At 44.0% G+C, this 21,400-nt stretch overlaps 2 protein-coding genes across 3 annotated transcripts in view; one reads left to right on the top strand and one right to left on the bottom strand.

The window, feature by feature from the left end:
• The window catches only part of wnt3 (wingless-type MMTV integration site family, member 3), an 18,185-nt gene extending 14,354 nt beyond the window's left edge, over positions 1-3,831 (top strand). Inside the window, exon 4 of the mRNA XM_088438223.1 lies at positions 1,497-3,831. Coding sequence (XP_088294349.1) covers positions 1,497-1,976 — 480 coding nt within the window. The 3' untranslated portion in view covers positions 1,977-3,831. The remainder of the gene's footprint in view (positions 1-1,496) is intronic.
• LOC148409911 (vesicle-fusing ATPase-like) lies at positions 3,686-21,400 on the bottom strand. Of its 2 annotated transcripts, XM_088438221.1 has the most exons (22): positions 21,292-21,400; positions 19,792-19,877; positions 19,358-19,454; positions 18,204-18,243; positions 17,909-18,075; positions 17,730-17,837; positions 17,522-17,597; positions 16,524-16,679; positions 14,736-14,935; positions 12,863-13,028; positions 12,242-12,316; positions 11,987-12,174; positions 11,076-11,171; positions 10,840-10,996; positions 10,642-10,775; positions 9,970-10,036; positions 9,800-9,879; positions 8,538-8,672; positions 7,598-7,711; positions 5,575-5,630; positions 4,440-4,498; positions 3,686-4,288 (listed from the first exon to the last, which is right to left on the bottom strand). In XM_088438221.1, the coding sequence occupies exons 1-21, from the start codon at positions 21,301-21,303 to the stop codon at positions 4,474-4,476; spliced, it is 2,235 nt and encodes a 744-aa protein (XP_088294347.1). In that variant the 5' UTR covers positions 21,304-21,400; the 3' UTR covers positions 3,686-4,288; positions 4,440-4,473. The 2 variants fall into 2 exon arrangements, with proteins under 2 accessions (XP_088294347.1, XP_088294348.1); XM_088438222.1 differs by lacking the exons at positions 3,686-4,288; positions 4,440-4,498 and having other exon boundaries at positions 5,571-5,630.

Genomic DNA, 21,400 nt, shown 5'->3' with positions numbered 1-21,400 from the left:
CTTAGGATCTCGCTTCTGGCGTCTGACTGGATGGAAAGGTGTTGAATCAACCAGTACTCATGCGCTATATGAACTTCAATCGATGTATTTCCCACCACTAAAGGTGCGGCCACGTTTGTCCGGGTTTCCTTCACTGATGATTGACGCATTTTTTTCATTTGGAAGATGAGCTGATGTTTCAGTGTGATCTCAAAGCCAAACACTTTGCCACACAAAACACACCCACAGCAAAAATTCCCTGGCTGTCAAGTCGGCCGTGTGACTTGAGGGAGAAAGTTGGGAGTTTACGCATTAACGGACCACACTGGAAAAAGCCGGCGAGTCCAAGGCGACTCTGCTCATACCACCTTTGCCCCGAGCCCGGGGTACCTCAAGCCCCCGGTTTAATGTTACCTGTCCACCCTCTGGTAGGACAGTGAACCAGCTGTACCCTCAAAGACTCCAATACCAGGGTAGGGTTTAAACTTGAAACCTGGACCATCTGTATCCTCAAAGACTCCTCTACCATGGTAGGGTTTAAACTCGAAACCTGGACCCAGATGTACCCTCATAGACTCCAATACCAGTGTAGGGTTTAAACTTGAAACCTGGACCATCTGTATCCTCAAAGACTCCTATTCCACGGTAGGGTTTAAATTTGAAACCTGGCACCAGATATACCCTCAAAGGCTCCTATACCAGGATGGGATTCTAATTTGAAACCTGGAACCAACTGTACTTGAGTGTACCATTGATTAGTTGAGGTTGCTAATGTAATTGATTACATGAGTACTTAGCTAAAGCAGGCTATTATTTAAGTACTTGAATCATTTAACACCAGCCATTTTTGGATCCTCTTTCATCCATTTTTTTTATATATTCATCAAAACATTTAAGTTACTAAAACGAAATGATTACTTTAGATCACCATTGCATGAATTGATGACTTGAGTATTAATTGAAAGTGAGGTATTACTTTAGTAGCTGTTTAATTTACTACCAACCATTTTTAGCCCCTTCTTTGGTCAAAGTTTGAAAACACATAAATAGGTACTTAGGATTAGACAGTATATCTTGAATCTGAACATAAAAAAAGTAAGTCTGGGATTTAATGAGGTGGTTTGATATTTTTGCAAGAAGGAACAAAAACCGTAAAGAGCCATAAACACACTTAAGCGTCTAATCGAAAATGAGTCCCCTTCAAGCAAGTCAAACCGATGAGATTTACGGGAAAGAGACTCGGAAAGGTAATTAGCAAAGTACAAACCAATTTGATACAGTACTCAACCCGTTTTGATGACCTGCAAGACCTTTGCCCACAAAATACTTTCTCCACTAAATATACCTATAAAATGGATACGCGGTTACGTCCCACCACTAGCGAATCCACCGATGATACTTTTGTCAAGAATGCATGACCGCAGGCCTTGGAATGTTTCTATCTCAGATTCCATCTCTCTTCCAGAGAAGTATCATTGCATTGACATTTGAACAATGTGCTGTTGCCTGTCGCCCAGACCATCCTGGACCACATGCATCTGCGCTGCAAGTGCCACGGCCTGTCGGGGAGCTGCGAGGTGAAGACCTGCTGGTGGGCGCAGCCCGACTTCCGCATGCTGGGCGACTACCTGAAGGACAAGTACGACAGCGCCTCCGAGATGGTGGTGGAGAAGCACCGCGAGTCCCGCGGCTGGGTGGAGACCCTGCGCGTCAAGTACGCCTTCTTCAAGCACCCCACCGAGCGCGACCTGGTCTACTACGAGGGCTCGCCAAACTTCTGCGAGCCCAACCAGGAGACGGGATCCTTCGGGACGCGGGACCGCGCCTGCAACGTGTCGTCGCACGGCATCGAGGGCTGCGACCTGCTGTGCTGCGGCCGCGGGCACAACACCCGGACCGAGAAGCGCAAGGAGAAGTGCCACTGCATCTTCCACTGGTGCTGCTACGTCAGCTGCCAGGAGTGCCTGCGCGTTTACGACGTGCACACGTGCAAGTGAACGGGGGGGCGCCGGACTACGAACCTTTCGGATCCCTGCGCGGCCCCGGATGCGGTCCCCGACCCGGCGGACGCTTCTGACCTTGCCCCGACTTCACTCCCCCCCCCCCCCCCCCCGTTGTCTTTATTTATTTCCCCTCTGTGCCAACCACATGTACAGTCACACACAAATGCGGTCGAAACAAACGAGACTATTTGCTTTTGGGATATTAAAGAAAGGATCTAACGCCTCACGTGTCCGCCCGTTCCGGACGGTTCTTTTGCTACTCGCAAATCGTTTGGGGTAGTGTGCTTTGAGTTGAGGTTTCGAGATGATCCTAAAATGCACTCGAAGAGGGGTCTTCAAGCGTGTTCTCCTGGATGTTTTGTATGTCTCTAGGCTCCAAGACACAAGATTAAAACGATCAGAGAAGCGGCACAGCCTGCAGACGCTGGATAATGATTATGAGCATTTGAATCAGGGGAGACATATAAAACATTTAGAACACCGGCCCGCAAAGACCAAGATTGAAGACCCCCGAACTAAAACCTATTTAACCACAAACATTTTCTCTGAACCTCTTGCAACTTATGTCAATGCTTCTCAGTTATAAAGAAAAAAAGATTTTGGGTTGCATTTTGGGTTCATCTTGAAAATTCACCCCAAGGCCAAACACTGTTACTTTTTGAGAGTATTGCATGATTGCTTTTAAAACTAGATCAACCTCTATAAAAAACAAAAGTAACTTAAGCGGGTGCCCTGGGGAAGTGGGCCTCACCGTGTTAACTACTGAACAGGACTGCGGGTCTTCGAAACTACTGAGCAAAGGAGAGACGCTAGCGCGGCCCAATTTTGACGGTCCTCGCATTGCTGACATATTAGCATTGGGCCGGGACTGCAGGTATGCAGATTGGAGCATGTGTGCCGACAAGCAAGCTCATTCCATGCGCTAACAATGCCACGTTTCAGCCAAACGTTGCTAAACGCCACTACGGGAAGAATTGAATTTTTTTTTTCCTCTCAGTGAACTGCAATGAAAGTTGCTAAAGACGTTAGCTAGCTAGCTGGCTAAAGTAAATAACCTTGATGGTAGTCTAAGTTATTGATGTGTTAGCTAGCTAGCTAACGTAAATGACCCTGATTATATTTTTATTTTATTCAAGTGTTTCCCAACCTATTTAGATCCAAGGCACATAATTTACATAGCAAAAATGTCAAAAATGTTTCTAAAAGCTTACAGCATACCATGAAACGCATACATTTAACCCCGCCCCCTCTCAGCAAGAAAATAATTGCTTTGCCGCGTCTTAAATTCAAAAACTACATTGACATGAGTTGAAGAGCTTCATGTAGTGCTGTGCTGCCATCTTGTGTCATCTATAGGCAACTAAAATTTTTCATTTTGTGGAACTTTACTGTATACTGAAAAAATGTCTTACTATTGAATTCAAATTTGCGTACTTGGCAACAGGTGGATACACAGATGAATTGTACATTCTGCTAGCTATCGCAAAATTTCTATGAGCTAATCATTTTAGACCAATTAGGTTCAATTTTTGGTAAACACGGCTTTAAGCGACTATTTGGATTTCATGCAAACACAATTATAACTGTAGAAAATGACAACAATCCTATAGGTGCGCATTTAGCATCGTTTAGCAACACAGCTAGCTTGCTGATGCTTCCGAAGAGATACTTCTGAAATCAGCCGCAAAAAAAACGCAAAAACGTGAATGATGAATGATTTATTTTTTTCGCAAAAAGGGAGGGGGGGCGGGGATGCATTCACCACAATGGGGTTAATGTAGGTGACACGTGCGCTAGCTTAGCTTAGCATTTTCCTTCACTGGCTTCCTGTTCCTGGCCCTCCCCCCAACCCGCTATATCCAAAGTTTTGTACAAATGTTATAAAAGTGAATAATTCCCTTTTGGTTTTATAATCGTAAATGTTATGTTTTTATAAATATTATTTATTATACAATGTATATATATGTATGACTGAACCAAGATTATATATTTGAACAACAAGGCTGTTCTGGTTTGTTTTGCACCACATTGAAAAAAAAAAAAACACACTTAAAAAAAAAAAAAGATTGGTGAGAGAGGAGGTACCTATTGGCTCCCTTTTAGTCACATGATTAATTTATTCGTAAAATAAAAAGATGAGTAAGACAACGAGGTGCGCGGAATGATCGAAAAGTCTTTTTCCGTCTTGACATAAAACAATGACATCACTGATCGTCAACACTTACAATACGTAGACATCTCAAGTCCACACAACGTTTTTGTGGCGTGTCAAGGACACGCCCAGACAGGAGAACCTTCAGCTTCATCTAGAGGTAAACAAGATGATTGATTAAACATGATCTGAGCCACAATCGTTCTGTCAATAACTCAAGACTACAAATCACTCGGTGCAAAACTGTCGGCAAAGTGACAGCTGGGCAAACCCGGGCAGGTTTTTTTTTTTTTTTTTTTGCTTACCTCTTGACGGATTTTTTTTCCGGCTGCGGCCTTTCTATATTGACCCAAACGAACCCAGTCTGGAGGAGGAAACGGCAAAAACGTGGTAGTCAGTCTTATGAGGTCCAGAGTGATGACAATGCTTGATTCAAGTCTGAATTCATGGGCCAAAACCAGTTTTGAATACGCTTGAACAAAACGTTAATTCGACGAAAATGAACGCAAAACCTTTGCATATGCTAACATACCAAAGGGAAATAGCCTGCACAAACGAAAATGCTAACGAACTAAACCTATACAATATAACATGCTGAAGATAAGAACTAATATTAGCTAGTAGATTACCCATAGTCATAAAATATTGCATCAACAAAAAAATTAATTTTGGGTATGTTAACAGAAATGACAACATTCTTACATACAAAGCGCAACTTACACACAGTCGTGGACCGATTTCACAGAGAGAAAGAACGTGTGTGTCATCGACAGTGAGTGCTCTCAAGTGAAGCCACACCGTCCTTCCTCACTACAAAATGTAATATCAACACCGGCCAGAGGCGGCGCCAAAAATCATAGATCAAACCAAATTAATCATAAATGAACGAACTGTCAAAGGAAAAACTAAATCAGTTCCAAAACGTCATTATTATAACATCAAATATTCATAATATTTGCTTGAATCATAATCAATTTTCTCTTAAATGGCCCATGGGAGTTCAAGTTTTTGCTCATTTTAACCATGTTTCAATGTTGATTTCTCACCCTTGGTACCCCAAAGTGGTATTTTCCCTTGTACCACCCGTGCGAGTGTAAATACACACTTCATGGCAACGAGCATTGAACATTGTCATGAAGGGGGCAAGGCAACGAGAAGCGTGGCTTCAGTAAACAAGACGTTTCACTTCCTGGTTTAGATAGATTTTAAATCAATTTAAATATAATTTATACGCATATGTTTAAGTGAGGAAAGCGGAAAAAATACCATAATCAAGGTCTTTTAAGAACCAACCTTCAGTTATGTCAATTCCTGGTTTATTCTTCAATACAAAGAATCAAACTTTCCTGGAATTTTGAAACCCGAGTCAGACTGAGCAATGCCTGCTTTAGTACTTCTAGCCAGAGGAAAAAAAAGAACAACAAAAAAAAAACAACTTACGCTCCCTCATCTTGCAGCAGACGCAGGAACTTGCTAACCCTGTAGGGGGCATCCATCTACAAAGCACACACACACACAGGAGAAATTGAGCATCTTACCTTCACGAGTGATCTTCAACGACGATGTGTCACATGAAATCTGCGACCGTTCTTTTAAATCTACGAGATTCTTTTATGTCTTTCATATTCAGATTGACGCACTTAGATGTTTAATTTTCTTGCAGTCTGCTCAGTAGAACATTTTGAAAACTGGAAAATGTATGTTATGCATTATTTTATCTGCAAATTTTGCAAAAATTGCGTCTCATCTTGTGAAGTCAATATTGTGGACTTTGTCCCATCACTATTAGCTAGGTGACTTGAACTAGTTGGAACCAGTTAAGATGCTGAGGAATAAGTAATAAGAACTATTTAGTGAGCAGGAAGACCTTCTTCCGGATTGAGCAGAATAAGGCTCCAAATCTTTCTGTCAATCAGTAAATATTTTCACATTTCATGTAGCTTTTAGGTCAGCAGTTTTTTAAAAGCCCAGACATTCCGTTCCAGATACTAAACTCATTTAATGACGGATGTATTTTTGCTTTTTTTTTTTCTTTTCTCTAAATACAGGCATTCAATCTCAGATACTAAAGTATCTGTGATTGCAGAAAAAAACAAAACAAAAGAAAAAAAAAACGTGAAAATACGTCACTGGCATTGAATGAGTTCTTAATCCCAATTATTTCACCGACCCCCTTAGGCCGCGGACCCCTGCTTTAGGTCATTACTCATCATTGATTAGCATAGTGAGCATTAAATATAAAAGAACTGGGCAAAGATTCCAGAGAAACCTAAAAATCGAAAAATATTTGAGGTTTTATTTTATTGACAAATTTTGCAAAAATCTCGTCTTATTCTCATGGATTCAAATCTCGTCCCGTCGCCACGCATACCCGAGCAATTAGCCATTTACAGTGCGGTTTCTCCCCAAAATTTGGAGTCCAGGTGATAGCTTTCCAGGCATGTCCTCATAATCCGAAAACCGATCATACATAACTAACGAAGGGAGGGCCGATTAGTAATTGCGACTCCGTGGACCTCTGTGGAGCTAAGTTTGAGAGCATTGTGGGTAATAAATCCTTGGAGTGAAACCAAATTTGAATATTTTATGATGGAATGTTGAAAAACAAAAAAAAAAAAAAAAAAAATCAACTTATCAAAACATAACTTGGAGCGCCAAACCGCAGGGCCCCTGCGGGCCATATGACAAACCTCCGGGAGGGAGGGGGGCGTGTCCCGATGAATTAAATGCATATGTTAGCTGAACCTGCCATCCCCTCGCCAACCGCCGAGGACGCGGCGGGAGACTTCGGGACTTTTGGGGAAGCGTCCCCGTGAGTCGGGACACGTGAGCGCCACTCGTACTGGAAGCGGTGACCTAGAAGCCTTCGCAACAAATCATCGGGCGAAGCCGCACACATTTTTCATTGGACTCAACACATGGCGGTTTGCGAGGACGCTCTGGCGACCAGATGTGGCGGACCAACGCCCGGGGAACGCGCCGGCTTGAGCGCGCGGGGCGGGACGCCCGTGTCCTTGGCGTGCGGCTCGGTGCCATTGAATTGATCGCAATTTCTGTGACAAAAATAAAATTTTTGATCGAAAATGATCAATATTAAATGACTAAAGATGGGCTTTTGGTTTTAGATTTGATAAAAGGATTCAATTTCTCAGCATGTGTACTTAAATGATTTTTTTTAATGCTACTAGCAGAATATTGTGTGCTATGTCTAAAAATGTGTGCTATCATATGAAAGATTGACTTCCATTCTTCAATTGGAATTGAGGTGTGTAATAGCTGTGTTGTAAGTGTGGAAACACCGCCACCCAATGGTCACTGTTGTCACTACAGTGCTCAATTGGATTAGATTAGGTAAGCATTAGTCCAGGGTGTCAGCTCCTCTCCGTAATAAAAACGTATTTGACCAGAATTTTATTATTGTTATTACTATTTTGAAAGACCTTGACTCGCTTAACTCTCGTACCTGTGCGGCCATCTCGACGAGGACGATCAATTTCTTGATTCCGATCCAGAGGCGCTGTCCCATGACGGCGCCGGCAATGGCCGCCCTCTCTTGCTCCTGGAAGCTTCCTCGCAGCTTAAGAGGAACAAACAGCGAAGGTTAAGATGTATAAGATGTGCGCTTTATGATGTCATGCACCACATCGCTTCACTTATGGGCAAGTGATGAAATCCCTGAATCCTCCAGTGACAAAGCGATGGAATCTCAATTGGCGCAATCGCTGCATGAATTTGTTGCCAGAGAGAAAGAGGGAGAAGTGTTTGTGTTTGGCAATGTGTCCGTGCGCCACAATAATGCTTTCATTGTCAAGGGTGTTTGCTTGTTTTCCACCATGCGGGCTCTGCCTCTGCAAATCCGAGCGAGCAAATGGCCGAATGAGCCGACCGGCTCGCTGATTTTTATACTAATGAAGGCCAGGGTCACAATAGAAAAAATAAGGCAAAAAAAGCGCATACTTACGAAACTACTTTGTATATTAAGTAATATCGTAAAGTGGATTTTTCGTAAGTAGAGGCACTTCGTACATGCAAATTGCCTAATCTGTTTCAAGCCCCTCCCCCAAATATATTACAGAGGTGTCCAACCTATGGCCCGGGGGACATTTGCGGCCCGCCATCCACATTTTTGGATCGCAATGCTATTTAAAAAGTTGTCAACAAGTTTGATGCAAGACACTGTTACAAGCGTGAAAAAAAACTCCTAATTGATCTCATCACTTTTGATAAAAAAGCCCTAAAATTACTCTTCAAATTACTAAGGTATTACTAGGGTACCTAATTTTTTCCTAACAAGAGACGTTTGTAAGTAGTGGTACCCCTGTAAATTTGGAAAAAAATATACAAATAAGAAAAATCAAATCCTCTACCCTGCATACGTGTGTGTGTGTGTGAGCGCGTGTTACCTCCAGGGCCTCGACCAGCTGCTCGCCACTGGAGATGTTGGGAATGTGGATGGTGGTGCTGAAAGAGTTGAGCATCTCCATTTCCTGGAGGACGTCTTTGCGGCTGCTGGTGCCGATGATCAGCAGCTTGCGACCCTGAAAAGAAGCTCCAAATTTGGTGGAAGTAACCAGAGCAGTTAAGCTTCTATGATGCCTTTGCATATGGGCAAGGCGAGCCACAAACAAAGGAGTAAAATATGAAGTACTGTACATGAAGTAACTTATTCCTACTGTATATTGTGTTGCAGTGGTGTCTTTGCATAAATATATATTTTTAGTTTTATATGGATACGTATTGTCATTAGTGCAGCAATTTTCGAGGTAAAAATTAAACACCGACATGAGCTAAGTTCTGTAACTGGTGACTAAAATATATACCATAAAAATGTCACCACTAATGTAGTTTCAAAATTTCATAAATCAGAATTTATTCCACTCGAAAATGATTTGTGCTGGTTAGAGGATACTGGAAAAATATTTAGCAGAAGGTATATCATTAAATATGTTCAGAAGCACTGCAAAACATAACAAGGCTAATTTTCTCAAATAAAAACACCCCCAAATTTATAGAATTCCGCAAACTGTTTAAAACCGATGTGGCGAGGCCGATACAAAGGTGAAGTTTGAAGCGTCGGCGCGGGCGAGCCAACGGCGGGCGAAGACGGCGTGACGGCCGTGTGAAGCAGAGCGGAGAAGACGGGCGAGCGAGGGCGAGCGACGCGAGGACGACAGCAGAGCAACAGACAAACATGAGCCAAGAAGAAAGAAAATAATTGTAGCCGGGCTAAGCCGGCGAGCTGGAGGAGGACCAGGAGAAGGAGCGGCAGGAGAGTGGCGAGCAGACAGGGGGATTATGGCCGCCGGCTGCACCCCCGTGGCGTGGGGGGTTGCCACGCTGCATGCAGATGAGGTGCCACACAGGCGGCGGCGCTGCCAGGTCCCGCTTCTCTCACGGGGCCCATTCTCCTCCGCGGCGCCCGGGCCTCCCCCCGGGCCCCGGCGTCCCGCTGGGCTCGCCGCTTCTCATGCACATGCGGGCTATACAGCGCGCCATCCGCTCATACGCGAACCCGGCGAGGAGCTGAGGGCACGCACGGCCGAGGGCGCGCCATTCACAACAAACGCTAACGAGCGTCAACGAGCGTCCCCTCGCTGGAGCGCCGCTCGTGGCCCGGCCCGCGTCATTTGCTGCCCTCTCTCTGCCGCCTGCGGCGACGCATTACCTTGGGAGGAGGCTTCTTCAGGAGGACCAGCAGAGCCTGCAGCACCTGGTTGGAGAAGCGAGGGCCGATGGGCACGTAGTCTGACCTCGGGAGAAGAGTCCAGATTGAGAAAGGAAAAAAAAAAGAAAAGACCGGGTCTTCCTCGCAGGGCCTGGTGGCGTTCCACGTACCCAGCAGGCGCTCGATGTCGTCCACCACCACGCAGCTCAGCTGAGACTTGTAGGCGTCATCAAAAATCTGACAGCAGAAAAGCAGACGCTTTGAGAAAATTGGGGTTGAGAAAATGAAACCCAATATGAGGGCTAATCTTACCCGCGTGGCCGATAAGGCGACATTTAAAAGTATACCTCTGAAACTTGCAATGAAAGACAGAAAGAAAGACAGGAATGAGAAGAGAGGCAAAGACAGAAAGAAAGATAGACAGACAGAAAGAAAGAATAATGGAAGGAATAAGTAAAGAAAGAAAAATGAAAAGAGAGGAAGAAAATTATTAAATGAAATAAAGAATAAAATATAGAGGAAGGAAAAGAAAAGGAGGAAAGGAAAAAGAAAGAAAAAAGAAAAACAACAAAGAAAGAAAGACTGAGAACGAGAAAATGATTGAAAGAAAGAAAACAAAAGAAAGTAATAAAAAGATCAATACAAATAAAAACTAAAAGATGATGAAAAATTAAGCAAAACGCAGATGGTGAATTTCAAAATGAAACAGACTAAAAAAAATGAAGAAAAGTATGAAAATTGTAAAAAGGAAAAGAAGAAAGAAATTAAGAATGCAGAAAAAGAGGAAAAATGTGAAGGAAAAAAAGGCAGGAAGCAAGGAAGCAGGCGTTGGTCACGGCGACCTTTTTGATGGCCTGGCATTTGGCGATCTCCGAATGGCCGATCATCTTGTCGGGCGAGCAGATCTTGATGAAGGGGAACTGCGAGTCTTCCGCGATCTTGGCCGCCAACGCCGTCTTCCCGCTGTTCGGCGGCCCTGCGCGGTCCAACGGCGTGCGTCACCAGCCGACGAGGAGCGCCCGCGCCCGTTTGCGCCCTACCCTCCAACAGCACGGACACCAGCGGCGTGTGTTCGCTGTTCTTGGTCTGCTGCACCAGCAGCTCCCCGTCCGACAGCGCCGCCGACACCGGGTCGCCCCAGCGGACGATGCCGTTCATGATGTAGCTGGCGTAGTCCTCCTGGTTGGTGCCGAACGCCTGCGGACGACGACCAAAAGCGAGTGCTTCCCCTGGACCGGCTTTCCGGCGGCGTTGACGGCGGACACTTGCAACTTACGGGCTTGATGTCGTTGTTGAGCGAGGCCATGAAGTCCAATCTGCTGACCTGCAGCTTCTCCACCGTATCGATGTTGACCTCCACCGTGCTGCTGGCCTAACAAACACGAAAGGATTTTTTTTTTTCGTAATGGGGACATCGCATTGACATACACGCTTAAACACCGCAAAGGACAACATAAATCCCGTTAAGATTTTAAGATTTTTAAGCCGGCAAGGAAAAACACACTTACACACAGAAATTTCTATCCAAAGTGGGGACATCTCATTGACTTAATGCATTTTTTTAGCCCCCAACCCCACAGATTGAAAACCTAATTCAAACCTATCCGGTACAAGCAGATCATGGCACTCAAAAAAGAACCAACAAAACGGTCCCCACTAGCAAAAAAGGAAGCAAAAAACCCAAATTTTGGTCCTCACCATGTGGCAAAAACCAAGTGTTCACACGAACACGCAAGATGCGCTATTTCCACGACACAACTACGCAAAGGTCAGACAGAGATGACCCGGACAAGAACAAGAGCTCACACAGGGCACCAGACGTCTCGTCCGTCGTACGTCAACGCTTACTAATATCTGTTGTGAACTCCGAGAGTGTGTGTGTGTTCAAGTGTTTTGTCAGCTGTGGAGACTTGAACTTCAGAGATCAGATGACATTTTTTTTTTTTTTTATCTAAAATTGTTCTGGTTACAGCTGCTTAAGCTATTTCCTATCATTTTGCTATAACGTGAATTTCCTTGCATAAGATCAACGAAGTCACATTTTGCATTTCAAATTAAGAGCAAATGAAATGGAGCAGGGATCAACTTATTTCTAAATTGTGTTTTAGTGGCTCTTACGCAAAACTCTGAATGCCAGGCGAATTAGAAACAATACATGATGTCATGATATCGTGTAGTCATGCTGACCTTGATGTGTCTGTTCATAGCGGTGGACTGCGCCGCCCTGACCAGGCCTTCCAGCTCGGCTCCGCTGTAGTTTTTGGTCTCCACGGCCAGTTCCCCGATGTCCACGTCTGCGGCCAGCAGTTTGGACTGCCGCATCTTTGCCGTGTGGATGCTCAGGATCTGAATGCGCCCCTTCTCATCCGGAAGGCCTGAAAACGGGAAACGGGCGCTTTTGAGATGAGTCGAGTCCGTAGGCTCGTCCCCTTGCGCTCTTACCGATCTCCATCTTGACCTCCAGTCTTCCGGGTCGCAGCAAGGCCTCGTCGATGAGGTCTGGTCTGTTGGTCATACCTGAGAAGGGCACAGCTTTTTGTCACGTATTTTTAAAGGGAGCCCAATCATGAAAAGTCAACTTTTTGGGAGCGTTTAACCATCCTAGAATGTTGATTTCTCATCCTTAACACCCCCAAAATGTAATTTTCCTTCATTGATGCATTTTTAAGCGCTCCTTGCTTTTTCAGTGTCATTCCAGTGCAAGAGTAAATACACACCCACTTAATCAATGTCTTTTAGTTTCGTTCTAGCTCCGGAGTTGAAGAAGAGAGATTTAACAAACAGCAACGTTTGGTGACTTGGCGGCATCGAACCAAATCATGAAGGAGCCGAGGCAGTCGCACGGGGAGAGGTGCGGCTTCAGTAAACAAGACGTTTCATCTCCTAGTTAGATATGCCAGTACCATAAAACCCATATGCCAAACGTGCCAAATGCAATTTACTTAATAATGCAAATATTTAACTGTGGAAAGTGTAAAAATATCATGATCTAGACGGAATTCTGTTCTGCAAAATATGAGATAATAAAGAAATAAACTAGTTGAGATGACAACGATGTGTTACCGATGACCAGGATGTTGTTGAGCTGCTCCACGCCATCCATCTTGGACAGCAGCTGGTTGACCACCGTGTCGTGCACACCCGTGCTTCCCGCCATGCTTCCTCGCTGCTTGCAGATGGCGTCGATCTCGTCCAGGATGATAATGTGCAGGCCGCTGTTGGCGCCCAGCTGTTGACAGTTTGAACGGGGGACATAAGAAAGTGTCCCTTTGGAGTGGAAGACGCTTGTCTTGTTTAACTGAGAAACAAATAACGTTATGATATAATCGTCAGAGACGAGAATGACAGTTGAGAAGTAGTCTTGTTGTAGTGTCGACATGGGTTGCATGAGCAAGGTTTTGTCCAGATTCATACTGTGCCCTCCCCCTTAGATAGATGATGTTTTTTTTTTAATGTTTTTTCGTTTTTTAAGCCATTTTTTAAACTAACAAAAGTACCGTAATTTCCGCACTATAAGGCGCACCTAAAAGCCTTAAAAACAAACCAAACAAAAAAAAAAGCTAATGGTGTGCCTTATAATCAGGTGCGCCTTATATATGGATCAGTAATGAGATTTGGATTCGTAGATGGGAATCCGGTGCGTTTTATATATGGAAAGGGTTTTAGAATATGCCATTAATTGAGGGTGTGCCTTATAGTGCGGAAAATACGGTAATAAAAATAACAAAAACAAGTTCAATCGCAGATTCAAAAACAATAAAAGAGTTTGAAGATGTTTACTATATGTGACCCTCAGGAAAAAGTTAAGACACCCCTGATGTAGGGCATGCATTTTGCAAAAGACTAAACTTGAAAACGAAAGGTTTCGAAAAGTCTCGAAGAAAATCCCTATTGTGTCCGAGTAGTCAAATGTCAGGCTTCTGTCATCCTCCATCATTAGTCGAGAAAGGCAACAAGCCGAAGGGGCTTTTCCCCTCCGTCCCCGCAGCTGTCAGTGCAGCATTTAAAGCAGCTGCGTCAAAGAAGCGCCTCATTAGCTGGTGAAGACTGAGCTTCCACGCCGGCGTCCGCCTATCCAAACGGACCACCGCTGCACTCGTTATCATCATCTCCCTCCACCTAAAGGGCAGATCTGTCCACTCCTCCGGCAATGAATTTTTATGTGCTCGGATAAAACATGTTGATGGAGGTTAGCGCTCAATTGGTTCGATTTGCCAAAGTCATCTTTGGCTCGCCTTGATTTGGCCACTCCGAATAGCGGAGAGAGTCCCGCAATTTCATCTGGAAACGTAAAGGGATGATGGGACGAGACGCAAAGCCCACGAGACGAGATGTCTCATGAGACTGAGTTCAGGAGAACAAGACTATCGCGCAATTTGGAATATAAAATAATGCTTAGTATAATTGAAAGTGATCCTATTGAACGGTTTGGGTATTCAGATGAAAAAAATAAATAAATAAATAATAATAATTGTTGTTTTGCTTGGTGAAACACAGAAGATCAAATAGCACATCTACACTTAATTAGGAGCAACTATTTTCGATGTTTTTTGACAATCAATGCTTATTTTATATAAATATAAACTGAGGTTTTACACTCTTTCCTCCTGGTTTGTTCAAAAGTGATCAGTAGCAACTGGAAACGCGTCAGGTTGTCAGCATCAAAGTGAGTAATTTGCATCTATAAAATAATCCCATCAACAACAATATTTCATGGGTGTGGCCACTAGGGGGCGCACAAGGACGAGCAATGGAGCGTTTGGCGGCATTTGATTGTCATGCAGACCCATCGACAGGTCTTCTTCTGTGTATCCCATGTCAAAAACAAAAGCCAAAAGAAATTCGAGATCAAGAAATCTTGTGACGTTCTAATGTTGCGAGATCTCGTCTAAATATGTATCGTCACAGGAACCGGATTAATAGATATAGTCCTCACCCTCTTCTGCTCTTCCTCGGCGTCGGCAAACAGCTTGCGCACGTTGGCCTCCGACTCGCCCACGTATTTGTTGAGGATCTCGGGGCCGTTGACGATCTTGGGCTCGCGGGCGTTGAGCATCTTGCCGATCTGCCTCGCCATCAGCGTCTTCCCGCAGCCCGGCGGGCCGTACAGCAGGATTCCTTTCACGTGCTTGCAGCCTGCACACAAGAGAGATCGGGGATTGGCAAATGCGATTGCAACTCGTTCAACGCCGTTGCCCATTAGAGACAAGTCAAGAAAAATAAGCAACGGCGAAGTTGAAAATAAATAAATATATAAATGAGCTAAGCGGCCCTGGCCGAAGATCATCGGCGTCCCGTTGGGTGACGTCCACCTCGACGGACACTGTGGCATTCATGGCGGCCGTTTGCACCTGCGGCGTGACATTTGGGCTAATGGAGCGACCCGCCGATAAACATCTGAGCTGCCATTTCGCCAGCCGCCGAGGGGGGGTGGGGAGGAGGTATGAGCGGCCAGGTGGGAAGTGGTCATTGGCGCCAAAGCCCGCGCGAACTCGGCGGGAGTCAAACTCCCTCGTGAAGCAGCACCCAAAATGCGCGCCCCCACCTCGCCGCGCCTTGCTGTCAGCACCTGTCCTCCTCATGCAGGCCAATTAGGTCTTTACCTTTAGCGGGACGGCCTATCGGGGCTTGACATCTCAGCGCGGCGGCCAGCTGGATGCGGCCAAAGGCCGACGACCGCGCCTCATTGCCTGGCTAAAGGTCGTCAACAGATGCGTCTGTGTGTGCGTTCATTCCTGTACGGCGAAACTTGTGGGAACCGATTTGCGTTTTCTACCCATCTAGTGAGGACATTTGAGAGAAGTGAGGACATTTAGGCCGGTCCTCACTTGTTCAGACTTCTTTTTGAGGGGGAAAACTTGACCTTACAGAATAGGAAAGAATTGGGGTATGGTTAGGGTAAGGGTCAGCGTTAGGCAATCATTTCAGATGGTTATGGTTAGGAGCCAGGAAATGCATTATGCCAATGTATGTCCTCGCAAGTATAGCCATACAAACGTGTGTGTGTGTGTGTGTGTGTGTGTGTGTGTGTGTGTGTGTGTGTGCGCTTTTCAAATGGGAGTCCTTAATTTTAGCACGGTTTCTGCAGGTATCACCAAATTGAATTCATTGCTATTACATAAACAGTGCATTTACAAATTGAGAGCAAATGAATTGGAGCATGAAGCAACTTGTTGATGCATTGTGTTATATTTTGCAGCACAATGTACGCCTTTACATTTTCAAGTTTTATACGGATGCATTTTAGAAGAGAGATCATTTTCAAGCAGTATGGTCAGGGCGTATTTCGTATAAAACTTAACATTCTGCAAAGGAGTCATGATAACAAAATTTATCAATACTTTGCTTCATGTTCCAATTAATTTTCTCTTAGTTTGAAAATAAAACTCAAATACACTGTCTGCATCAGGGTTTCACTGGGGAAAGAAAAAAGCTCTTTTGAACAGGTCCTCACAAGTCTGAGGATGAGGATGGATGCGTCAGGATTAGAAGTTCGAGTGAGTCAATCCCACGTCAGGCTGCGTGCTACTCGCCAATTATGACAAATGACACATTCGGCTTCAAAAGGTGCCTTCGCCCCTCATTTGGATTGAATGATTTATATGGGCCGTGACTGGATCTGACATCTCACTTGACTCCGGTGCTGACAGGAGTTACTCCACTTCGAATAAACTACGACGTGTGCGCCCGGGCGATAGGTGGCGCCCGGCCGCGAGCGACTCACCCATCTGTTCCACGATGTCCGGGGGGAAAACTCGCGAGGCGAAAGCTCGGCGGAAGATGTCGGAAAACTCCTTGTCCAGGCCTCCGATGCCCATTTTCTCAAAGTTCCAGTCGGGACTGATGATGGATTGGCGCGATCCCCTCGTCTTGGATTTCCCTGTGGGGCATTTGGAACAAGAGGTTTTTACACACATTTTTTTTAAAAAGAGGTCCCTGAATTCAATCTCTCTATCAATCTATTGCTTTCTTAAATCTGTATCAGAGAAAGAATTGACCTGGGCGTCATTATGACTGCGAATAATGATACACAAACACATTAACTCGAACCGTTTTTGCAATAGGAAAGGTTAAAATGTGAGCAAGGCGCCCTCTTGCGGCCAAAGAGAAGAATGTCATTCCGTCTAACCGCTATGGAAGATTTTTTTTTTTTTTTTTAGCAAAGTACCGTCGGCCTAACCGGTTCAAAACAGCAAGACTGTTATATGATTCTATGTTTTTCACACTTTGGATCTACATTTGTAGAAGTACAGTATCTATATGCATATTGTATTCAACAACTCCAGAAGATAGACATTGTACCATCAACTGTAACATTTTGGGCTCAACTGACAGAAAAGTCATTATAACTTAATTTATCAATAACAACCTTCCTGTTTCAATTAATTTTGTCTTCATTTGAAAAGATACACTGTTTGTGTCTAAGCATTCAACTAAAATTATGCTGATATCTGCAGAAAACCTGAAATTTCACGCCTTCATGCACCGCCAAGAAAGTGGCGTCCAAACTATGGCCAAGGGGCAGATGAATACATTTTACAAATGATATGGATACAAACAGAGCACTTTATGTCCATCCGAGTTGTGTGCTTCTTTCCCTATACGGAATCAATGCATCATGGGATATTTTTTTTCCCGAACATTTGCTCACTCGTTTTCAAGACAGACTACGGAATCCAAATTTGAACACCCAAAACAAAATGGGCAAAAACTAGGGCTCACCAAGCAGCATCATGGAAGAACTCTCCGCCTTCTCAAAGATCACCTGGCTGTTCGCCAGCAACAAGCCAATCTCAATCTGCGGGAAAAGATCATGTAGAGTATAATTAGAAATCATTCTAAATTTAGAAATAATGAATGATATTTACAGCAATTTTTAATCCAAAAAGGCCATGAACGTGAGGTCATTGCAAAGGCCCAAAAAGAACACCTTTGGTTTTTTGCCCAAGCTCTGGTCACCCTTTAGGATGCTGGGGTCCATAGCCTCGATGTTTTTCACCAGGACGAGAAATACCTTCTCGCCAAACTTAAACACCATCTGGGGGGAAAAAAAAAAAAAAAATGGTCGAGATATATTCCAATCACGTATGCGGCTTTCGAATCTGGTACCTGCTGGCCCGTCGTGAAGGCCTGCTGGTTAAACTGCTGAATAAAGTCATTAGCCATCACGTCCGAGTCGTAAGAACTGCTGTCGGCGTTCTTCTTCTGCTGGAAGTCGATCTCCACCGTCATGCAGCCGATGCACTGCTTGGACTTGTCAAAGGCGTAGTTGGAGACTGCGTGGAACATCCAAGGGTTGTGCTTCATAACAAATAACGCGAACGCTAATAATGCTCACTTTTGATTGACGCTAGCTCTTGGATTGGATCACAAGTGTACCTAATGTATTGGCTTTTTAGCTCACCTTCCACCTCTTGTCCGATGGATAGACCGGCCCATTTTCTCTGGACAAACAGAAAACAGCTCTTAAAAAGGTGGAACGTCTTCATAGGTCTTGGTCAAGTTTAAAATGTCATTGTTGATAAGTTTTGCAATACGTTCATACAATTTGTCAACCACAGTTTGCTTGAAAACTAGGATTTAGCTCCACATTCTAAGTGTTTCTATCCACCGCTAGGGGTACCAGAGGTGAAAGTTATATATCTTATAAAATTAGATTGTGTTTTATCACGACTCTGAATCGATGTAAAATCTTTCAAAAATTCTTGTTTTGTTGGGAAAAAGGCGTGCTCCTTACAATAAAAGCTTAACTGGTGTAAACTAATGACACTTTGTCGCTTTGTTATTCTGTCTTGCTAATCAGACGAAAGAAGTTTCCTTTTCTCAGCTATAGATTGAAAAAGAAATCAATCATAATCGATTCTGAATCGAACGATAAACCCAAAGATCAGAATCCAATCGAATCGTGAGCAGCATTTTTTTTAGATTTTGATGGACGGGAGCTGACAGAAGCCTCGAAGCTTCACCAGTAGAGGGTGCTAACAGACAGAAACAGTACCTAGGATTTCACCCTGTTCACATGGCTTCCATGATGGCAAAATGAAGCTTCATGAAGCACCTGTGATAACTTTTTACTCCTCTTGATGGCTCTTGGTTTAAAATAAACACCAGTGCAGTAAAAATACCTCTTTGAACCATCTAGAGGAGTCCAAAAATATCCCGAGTGCTTCATGAAGTTTGTTCGTCCATCACTGCCGTAAACACAAGTTTTATACCAGTTCTCTGGAAAAACTGATTGATTAGCAGTTTGAAAAGCAGATGCAAAGTTCGGCCGAAGAAGAACAAGAGTGTTAGCAAGTACCTGTGGGCTGGTGCGGAGGCAGTCGCAAACGGATAGAGAAGGCAAAGTTAAATGGAGAGAAAAGCACACTCACTCACAGTTAAGTAAATTAAGTGAACAGAAAAAAATATTTTAAACATCCGGAGAAAAAAGACGGCAGGTAGCTTTGAACGCAGGAAAGAGGTTAAAAATCAGACAACCAAAAAGTGAGAAACTGTGATTCAAGAGCACCCTCTGGTGGCAATATGAAGAACGCCAGGCTGCTTTCGGGGAGCTACCTGCGGGAGACTGAAGGCGATGCTGCCCAAGTTGACACTGGGGTGCGTCTTCAAGGTGAACACATACTTGTGGGTGAGGTTGCGCACAGTCACGTGTCTGAGAGGAAGGGGAAATCAATATAATTCAACAATTAACTGATACATCGTCAAGCGTTCTTTTGGGAATGGTATTATTTATTATTCGCTGTCATATATATGCCACCTATTTTTAAACATTGCGTTTGGACATCAAAGATCCATTTTTACAAGGCTGGCCATATAATAAGTTAATCCATTCACTGCCAAGTCAAAAATATATTTTAAGTGAGGTGGCAATGAATGAGGTGATTAAGAAAAAGTTCTTCTTCAAATATTTACTAGGATGCCATTTGCATTCTTTTTTTTTCCGGCCATGTGAGAGAAATAGCTCGCCGTGCGGGGAAAGAAGAACTCACTGCTCGAACTGTGGCTCTTTCTCGTTGATGACGGCACAATTGGTCAGCGACAGCTTGTCCGTCGGGCATCGCGCCGCCTGCATCACCTGAGGAAAAATAAAGGCGCAAAGTTCAAATCCGATGAACCGAGTGATATTGTTATCACAATGCAAATCACAATCCGTACAGTTCCACTTTGACTAGATGTCCCAGTGTAGCAATTCATTTCCATTATTTCGTCATTTCATTTTTGCATTGTGAGCTAAAATTTGAAGAAGGATCAAAAGGACGAAAGGAAAGAAGGCAGTAAGTGAGCAATTTATGAAGCAAAGAAATAAGGAAAAAGGTAAGTAAACAAGGTAAGAAAGCATTAAGTAAGTATGTAAGGAAAGTGTGAAGGAAAGTAGGATGCTAGGTATGTAGGAAAGTAAGGAAGGAGGGAAGGAAGAAATGAAAGGACAACAAGAAGTAAGATAAAGTAAGGAAGACAGGAAGGAAATGAGGAAAGCAGTTAGGAAGTCAAGAAATAAGACAGGCATTAAGGAAGTAAATAAGGAAGTCAAGTGAAAATTAGGCAAAAAGGAAGTAAGTAAGGAAAGAAACGATGAACTAAAGCAGTAAGGAAGTAAGGTAATAACGAAGGATGGCAATAAATAAAGAGGGAAGGCAGCAAGTAAGGAAGGAAGGAAAAAAGGAAGGGAGCAAGGAAGTCAGTTACTAAGGAAGGAGAGAAATGAAGAGGGAAGGCAGTAAGGGAGGAAGGAAATAAAGAAGTACGACAGTAAGGACGTAAGTTACTAAGGAAGGAAGAAAAGAAATAAAGGCAATAAGGACGTAAGGAAGGTAGCAACCCAGGAAGGAAGGTAGGTACAAGGTAGGGAGGTAGGTAAGAAAGAAAAGACATCAGGAAGGAAGACGGAAGCAGTAAAGGTTGAAAGTGAAGAAGGAAGATAGTAAGGAAGTACGTTGCTAAGGAAGGAGGCAAAAAATGAAGAGGAAAGGCGATAAGGAAGGAAAAAAGGCAGGTAGGAAGGTAGGTAGATAAGTATGTAAGGAAGGAGCAAGGAAGGAAGGGTTTAAGGGAGGAAGTGAAGAAGGAAGGATGGTGGGATGAAAGTTAGGAAGGGATCTCTTTCCATTAGCTCACAACCGCCCCGACACTGACCTAAAAATCCAGATTTGAACCACTCGCCCTCTCTTAAAGGTCAGGGTGAGCATCTCACTTTTGGGGTCACCACATGCTGACGTAAACAGTCGCAGCGCTAAAGCACTCTAAACCTGCATTCAAATTCCTCTAAACCAGATATAACAATTGTTCATTGCGAACCGCTCCGGTGGAATTAGGAAACGTATTAAAGCGGTGACTAAATCGCGCTGTTGTGGAAAGTAGTATGATGATTTGTCTTTCCGGGCTACCAACTTTTGAATGACAAGTGCTGCTTGCCACCGGAGCATTTCCGCTCCACGAAAAGACCATTTTAACCTCCTTATTGGTAAACTCTTTATTTGCGGCATACTCACCCTCGTTGTCATGTTTGTTTTGAGATTTATCTTCTCCTTCGCTGATCTCAGAGCAAAGAACTTGTGAAGTTTTTCTTCCGCTGACAGAGCAAGCGACTGTTTGCAACCT

The sequence above is a fragment of the Hippichthys cyanospilos genome, chromosome 17 (assembly GCF_059441005.1).
Source record: "Hippichthys cyanospilos isolate Australia breed blue-spotted pipefish chromosome 17, RoL_Hcya_1.0, whole genome shotgun sequence".
NCBI classification, from domain to species: domain Eukaryota; kingdom Metazoa; phylum Chordata; class Actinopteri; order Syngnathiformes; family Syngnathidae; genus Hippichthys; species Hippichthys cyanospilos.
Note: the sequence above shows the minus strand (reverse complement) of the source record. Positions and strands in the feature narration are given on the sequence as shown.